The sequence below is a fragment of the Castanea sativa genome, chromosome 1 (assembly GCF_040712315.1).
Source record: "Castanea sativa cultivar Marrone di Chiusa Pesio chromosome 1, ASM4071231v1".
Classification (NCBI taxonomy): domain Eukaryota; kingdom Viridiplantae; phylum Streptophyta; class Magnoliopsida; order Fagales; family Fagaceae; genus Castanea; species Castanea sativa.
In genome coordinates, this window is record NC_134013.1 from 17,064,145 (window position 1) to 17,072,024 (window position 7,880).

At 34.8% G+C, this 7,880-nt stretch overlaps 1 protein-coding gene across 1 annotated transcript; it reads right to left on the bottom strand.

Moving 5' to 3' along the window:
- Positions 1-2,767: 2,767 nt before the first annotated feature.
- On the bottom strand, positions 2,768-5,940 carry LOC142621518 (uncharacterized). Its single transcript, XM_075794789.1, has 6 exons — positions 5,835-5,940; positions 5,017-5,738; positions 4,296-4,727; positions 3,371-3,475; positions 3,080-3,289; positions 2,768-2,983 (listed from the first exon to the last, which is right to left on the bottom strand). The coding sequence occupies exons 1-6, from the start codon at positions 5,938-5,940 to the stop codon at positions 2,768-2,770; spliced, it is 1,791 nt and encodes a 596-aa protein (XP_075650904.1).
- Between the last annotated feature and the right edge of the window lie 1,940 nt (positions 5,941-7,880).

Consider the following 7,880-nt stretch of genomic DNA (forward strand, 5'->3'; position numbering starts at 1 on the left):
ATCTACAAACGAACCCCAACTCCTTAGTTCACCAAGTACTAAAGGCACGTTACTTCCCATAAATAGACTTCTTGCATGCTGAGTTGGGTTCAAGACCATCATATGCATGGCGCAGCATACTTTCAGCTCAAATGGTCGTGAAAATAGGCTATCGCTGGCAAGTTGGAAACGGGGAGTCCATTGCCATTTGGACAGACCGCTAGTTGCCACGACCTTCCACCTTTCGCGTGTTGTCACCTCCACCTCCTCCTTCGACAAACACTAAGGTAAGCTCCCTCATCCACCCAAATAGTGGTGATTGGAATGTACTCCTGATCAATCAGTTATTCCTACCTACGAATGCCACTTCCATCCTAAGCATTCCACTCAGTAGCCATAAGCCAAGAGACAAACTGGTCTGGGCCTATACTCCAAAAGGCAATTTCAAAGTGAACAGTGCACACAAAGTGGCCATCTCCATGACTCAGTGTAACCTGGTTGCAGAAATTTCCCATGGAGCGCTCCAAACTAGATTTTGGTGGAAAATATGGAATCTACACATTCCAAACAAGATAAAGCTCTTTACTTGGCATTCTCCCTACAAAAACCAACCTCTGCCATAGTCATGTTCTCGACTCACCAATATGCGAAACCTGTAATGTTGCACCAGAGATTGTGGGACGTCTTCTTTGAGACTGCCCTTTCACTAAGAAAGTTTGGAGCACCTCTGATATACCTTTTGATAGCAACGGACTCAGTTTCATGCAATTCAAGGATTTTCTTTGGAACCTGATCTTCAAGCAACACATAAGTACTGAACTATTAAAGCTCACAGTCACCACGGCATGGGGTATCTGGTTCAACAGAAACAAGACCAGAATGGGAAATGCCTGCCAATCTCCTCATGAAATCATTCACAAAGCCCGCTTTTTGCTCCTAGAGTACCAACATGCTCATCTTCGACCCCCACTGTTCAAGGACGACTCCGACACTAGATGGGTTCCACCTGCGTTCCCATGGTACAAAGTCAACGTGGATGCGGTGGTTTTCTCCAACCTCAACATGACTAGCATCGGGGTGATCATTCATGATCATGTGGGTTCTGTGATTGCTGTTATGAGCAAGCGCCTTCCTCTGCCGCTAGGATTGTTGAAGGCTGAAGCCAAGGCCATGGATGAAGTTGCTATTTTTGCATGGGAGGTTGGAATCAGAGATATCATCCTTGAAACAGACTCATACACTGCATGGCATGCTCTTCAAGACCCTGGCGCTTGCTCCAATCTCCATATCTAATCTAATCTTTGGGACCTGCCTTAGACTACATGATTTTCATACTTTTGATTCTATGCATGTGAGACGACAAGCTAATAAGCCAACACATACTTTAACAGCCTATGCTAAAGATATTGATTCTTTTGTAACATGGATAGAGGATTGTCCATCTTTCATTGAATCGTTGGTGATTCAAGATGCTTTGTTATTTTCTCCAGTTAAATGAAAGTTGCATATTTTGTATAAAATAAAAATAATAATAATAATTACTTTCACTTCATTTTTTTTTTAAATTATAAATACGATAGGATTTTAAATTTTGACATTTGTTTCATGATAATTTTGACATTCAAGGTACTAATTAAGTTTATTCAAAAATTCTTGGTAAGTCAATTAATGAGTTATATGTCCTAATTCTTCACATCAGTTTCTTTTTTTCTTTTTTTTTTTAATCTTCACATCCTAGAAGTATTAGCACTTTTATTCCCACAAAAAATAAAAAATTAACCGGATGGGACGCACATGCAGGTATTCCAAAAATAACAGGTATAGATACATATTGTATACAAGAATTTGAGCAAAAATGGAGTATTTGTTCTTCCTAGTTTCTTGAGCTAGGCTTGTTGAAGATACATCAGATCAAAGAAGATGCAATCATGCAAATAAGTTTAAGAAGAGAATAACAATACAATCAGTTGGAAAAATTGTAGGGGCATGGCAAAGGGATTTCTAATTTAGGCATATGACTAATATCATGAGTAAAAGGGAGCAGATTGTATTGATATTCTGGAAATATATAAAACTACGCATTATAGGGTATTTATAGAAATAACCTAACCGAACCCCATTATAATCTTTAGGATTTACAATAAACTTGGGCCCTATTATATGTTGGAAAAATAATAGTGAATAAACAAGTTTGATACAACAAACAATATCCCAAATAATTAGTAAGAATGTAAATAAGCAATAATAAAATAAATCTAAGTAAATTTAGGACCAATCTCACAGTGCTATAGAATCATGCAAAGAGCGTTGTCTTTAAAAGTTGATTCGTGCTACCTAAAGTAAAACTTGGTGCGATTGGTTCTCTTGGTCAAACAACCCCCCAGGACTAGACTACAGCATCGACCTTTGTGATGTACACACTTCCAGTCACAAAAGGTTTAAGAACAACCTTCTATTGCATTTCCTTAAAAAAAATATTCTTGTAGAAAAATATGTGAGAGAGAAAGATAGTAGAGTTGTGTATATCTAAAATATAGAGTGCATGCAGATACACCCCATCCCAATAGGTAGGGATTTGGATGCATTAAGAGCCTAAGCTCATCCTCACCAAATTCTGCAACTTAGCACTGTCTCACACCATAAGGATGGACTCATCACTAATCTCCTTAACAAGATAGTGGAAAACACAAAATAAATGATAGTGCCCACATAGACCACTAATGACATCTACCCATTTAACTCCTTACATGGAATCACCCATTATAGAGGTTGGGCATTAGTCACAGTGTCACAACTTGGGTATCAGTCCAATTCTCCTAGATGCCTCACTCACTAGCCTTCTTGCTAGTGGTTTGGTCAAAGGATCGGCCAAGTTCTTTTCTAACCTCACAAAGTCCAAAGACATAACACCATTACCAATAAGCTGTCTCACAATATTGTGCCTCAATCGGATATGTCGACTTTTCTCATTATAAATTTTGTTCTTAGCAAATGTTATGGCAGTCTGGCAATCACAATGAATGCAAACAAAAGCAATAGAGTTAGTAAAAAGAGATATATCAATTAATAAACTCCTAAGTCACTCGGCTTAGGACCTAGCCTTCTCTAAGGCCACTAACTTTGCTTCCATGGTGGATCTCGCTATGCAAGTGTGCTTGGTTGACTTCCAAGAGACAGTCCCTCCAGCTAGTGTAAACACATATCCACTAGTGGGTTTCACTTCATCTGTATCAGAGATCCAATTAGCATCACAATATCCTTCTAAAACAGTAGGATAGCCACAATATAACAATCCAAAACCAAATGTCCCCTTTAAATATATCAATAATTTAGGTATTGCATCTTAATGCTCAATACTAGAATTATGAGTGTATCTACTCAATCTACCAACAGCATATGCAATATCAGGACGAGTACTCAAAGACATTAAACAACCAATAATTTGTCCATATTTATCTTGTGAAACACTATCACCACGATTTTTAACCAAGCGCACCTTTGAGTCATATGAAGTAGACATAGGTGACATATCAAAATGTTCAATTTTTTAAGAATTTTCTCCACATAATGAGATTGTGATAATATAATACAATCATTGTCTCTAAGGATCTTAATGCCCAAAATAACATTTGCCTCGTCTAAATCTTTCATATCAAATTTAGAGGCAAGAAAACTTTTAGTATCATGCACAACATTATGGTTAGTTCCAAATATAAGCAAGTCATCAACATACAAATAAATAATGACACCTTCATTATTATTAAACTTACTATATATGCATTTATCCGCACCATTAATCACATATCCATGTGTAAGCATCATATTATCAAATTTCTTATGCATTTGTTTAGGTGCTTGTTTTAATCCATACAAGGATTTAACCAATTCACAAACTTTGTGTCTTGTTCATGGACAGCATAACCATCGGGTTGCTCCATATAAATTTCTTCTTCTAAATCACCATTTAAAAAAGCAGTTTTGACATCCATTTGATGTATAACAAGTTTGTGAATAGATGCAATGGCAAACAAAATTCTTATACATGCAATTCTAGTAACCGAAGAATAAATATCAAAATAATCAACATTATGTTTTTGCTTATAGCCCCTAGCTACTAAGCATGCTTTATACTTATCTATTGTACCATCCGGTTTTAATTTCCTTTTAAATATCCATTTGCAACCAATAGGCTTAACCTTAGGAGGAAGCTCAACTAATTCCTAAGTATGATTAGACATAATAGAATCTAATTCACTATTAATAGCTTCCAACCAAAATGGTCCATCAATAGATTTAATTGCATCATAATAACTTACAGGTCCATCTTCAACAATATAGGCAAGGAAATCGTTACCGTAACTCTTTTCCTTTCTAGCTCGCTTACTCCTTAATTCTTGTATGTCATCAACAAGATCATTAGAAGTATCAACAGATTCATGCAATACTTTTTCCTTATTTTTTAAAGGAAACAAATGCTCAAAGAATATAGCATTTTCAGATTCAATAGTAGTGTAAGATTCTAAAATATCACTCTTGATAACTAGAAATCTATAACATGAACTATTGCTAGCATATCCAATAAACACACAATCACATGTTCGAGAACCAAGTTTTCTCTTTTTAGGCTCAAGCTGCATAACCGTAGCCAAACACCCCCACATATTGAAAGATAGCCCAGAACTAACAAGCATAGCATTCATTATCTCTTTAAGAGTTCTATTTTTCCATTCGGCTATTCCATTTAGAATCTGGTGAATAAGGAGGAGTTACCTCATGAATTATGTCATTTTGTTCACAAAATTCTTTAAAAGGGTTAGACTCATATTCACCTCCTCTATCAGTTCTAAGTCTTTTAATCCTTTTATTCTTTTGGTTCTCAACTTCATTTTTATACTTTATAAACATTTCCAAAACTTCATCTTTGGTTCTTAGTAAATGAAGTTTAATGAATCTAGAATGGTCATCAACAAAGATTACATAAAAAATTTTACCACCTCTAGTCATTGTATGTTTTAAATCACCCAAGTCACTATGTACCAAACTAAGGAGTTCGAATTCTCTAGTTACAGATTTACAAGGTTTCTTGGTGATTTTAGTTTCGGCACAAATTTCACATTTTTCCATGTTTGCTTCACTTAGTGAGTTTATGATTCCACATTCTTTCATTTTCTTTATGTAACCAAGATTTATATGTCCAAGTCTACCATGCCATACATCAACAGAATCAACCAAGTAAGCATAAGAAGATGAACCATTTTCATTAATGACTTGATCAACATTAAGTACAAAAAGACCATCATTATCATAACCCTTACCAACAAAGAGTTCATTTTTAGATAAAGTAACTATGCCACCATCAAATAGAACTTTAATACCAGCTTTACCAAGCAAACGTACCGAGATGAGGTTGTGTCGAAAATGAGGTATATGGAGGACATTGGTGAGTGAAAGAGTTTTACCGGAAGTTAGCTTCAAGAGTACCTTCACTTTGCCACTCACTGGTATAGGCCTATTGTCCCCAACATAAACAAACTCGGTGCCTTCTACTATTGGAGTGTAGGAAGTAAACTCCTCTTTGAATGCACCAATATGTCTTGTGCAAGCCGAATCTACTACCCATCCTTTCACACTTGAGACCAAATGTGCCTCGAACACCACTGCCGCAATGACCTCTTCGGTTTCCACCAAATTTTCTTTGTTTAATGTCGAGCCCTTGTTGTTACTATTGTTTTTTAAGTTGCCTCTCACTCTACAAGTTGCTGCATAATGACCTATCTTACCACAATTGAAACAATTAACCTTTTTCGTTTGGATTTGAGGATTTGGGTTATTTTTGTTATAAAACTTTCATTTGCCTCTAGGATCATATTTCTTATTGTTTTGTGGAGGTCTAAAGAGTCCTCCCTCTACAATATTAGCCTTTGAAGTAAATTCCATAGCCTTAGAAGAAATTTCGGACATTCTATTAGTCTCTTCTATTTGAATATCAACAATAGTTTGTTAAAAATTTAAATAAGTTATATGATGGTTATACCGATGCTTATACTCTTTCCAAGAGTCCGGCAACTTATAAACAAGGCCATGAGCCACAACCTTTCGGGTAAATTATCACCCTCTTTGGCTAAGTCAGAAACTAATTTTTTAAAATCTTCAATTTGGCTAGAAACAATTTTTTCTTCACACATTTGAAAAGACATATATTTAGCTGTAGCAAATTTTTTAGCACCCTCATCCTCAAACCCATAACAACCATCAAGTTCATCCCATAAATCTTTAGCACAAGTAAATGACAATAATTATCAAAAAACTTATTAGCTAAACCACGCTTAATAGTATGTGTACATAATTTATTTATTTTTAACCGCTTTGCTAATTTTTTGGGATCATCGGGTTTGGGTTCATGAAGAACACTATCAATTTCAATAATTTCCAAGATGGGTAAAACCTTTTCTTTCCAACGTTTAAAATTATTTCCATTAAAAGGTTTGAGCTTGGTAATTTCTTAACTGACTTTAAGAGAATCAACAACTTGTTTATCCATTTTGAGAAACTAATTCAACCTTTAAGATTGTTGGAAAAATAATAGTGAATAAACAAGTTTGATACAACAAACAATATCCCAAATAATTAGCAAGAATGTAAATAAGCAATAATAAAATAAATTTAGGAACAATTTCACAGTACTATAGAATCACGCAAAGTGCGTTGTCCTTAAAGGTTAATTCATGCCACCCAAAGTAAAACTTGGTACGATTGGTTCTCTTGGCCAAACAATCTCCCAGGATTAGACTATAGCGTCGACCTTTGTGATGTACGCACTTCCCCTCACAAATGCCTCGTTTGGGAGGAGGGAATGGAATGGAATGGAAATGAATGAAAAAAAAATAATTTTATAATATTCTTTCCTTTCCTTGTTTGGGAGTTTTAATGGAGGGAATGGAAAGTCCATTCCCTTATTTAGGAGTTTAAGTGGGAGAGAATGGAATGGGTAAGAGGGAACACTCATTCCTCTCTATTCCCTTAAAACCTCAAATTTTCATTCTCCCTGAAATTGGGAAAAATGGGAAGGAATGAAATTAGATTTAATAATTTTTTTACTAAAACTCCCAAAATACCCTTATATATTCAACCTTTTTATTTTAAAATAGGGGTTTAATAATAATATTGTCATAAAATGATTTTATTTCATTCCCTCCATATTACTCCCAAACAAGATTACTTACATTACATTCATTTCCATTCATTATCATTCCTTTCCATTCATTAATTTGAAAACATCCAATCAAGACTACTTAATTTCATTCCATTCATTTCTCTTACTTAAATACATTCCATTCCTTTCCATTCCTTTATAATTATTATGTTCCATTTCGTTCCATTCCCTTATGAACTCTCAAACGAAGCAAAAAGGTTTAAAAACAACCTTCTATTGCATTTCCTTAAAAAAAAATCTTGTAGAAAAATATGTGGAAGAGAAAGATAGTAGAGTTGTGTATATCTAAAATATAGAGTAGTAAGAAGACTCTATAGAAAATGTGTAATAATGAGTATTATATAGGCTACTTATGAAGATAATAGTCCATAGTTATTGGTTACTAATAACCCTTAAAATCCTAACGGTTATATTATCAATTAATGTCTAATGGCTATTTTTCTCATAATTGCCCAACGGCTATTTCACTCATAAATTTCCAACGGCAAGAAAATAAATAAGAATAAAAGTATTTGGAACACACACCCACACCAACATTAAATAACAAAAATAATCATATTCAAGAAAGGTAGACTCAACTACCAATTTCAGACCTTTTGACAGAGTATTCAATATTAATCAAACTCAGAAAAGACAATTCATACAGGAAAATGAGATTCAATTAGCACCCATAAGATGTTTCTGACTT

Coding starts and splice junctions, on each gene's coding strand:
- LOC142621518 (XM_075794789.1), bottom strand. CDS start 5,940: ATGTCCGAAATTTCTTCTAAGGCTATGGAATTTACTTCAAAGGCTAAT. Junction 5,739..5,834: donor TAAGAAATATGATCCTAGAG/GCAAATGAAAGT, acceptor GTCATTATGCAG/CAACTTGTAGAGTGAGAGGC. Junction 4,728..5,016: donor AATTCGAACTCCTTAGTTTG/GTACATAGTGAC, acceptor CTTATTCACCAG/ATTCTAAATGGAATAGCCGA.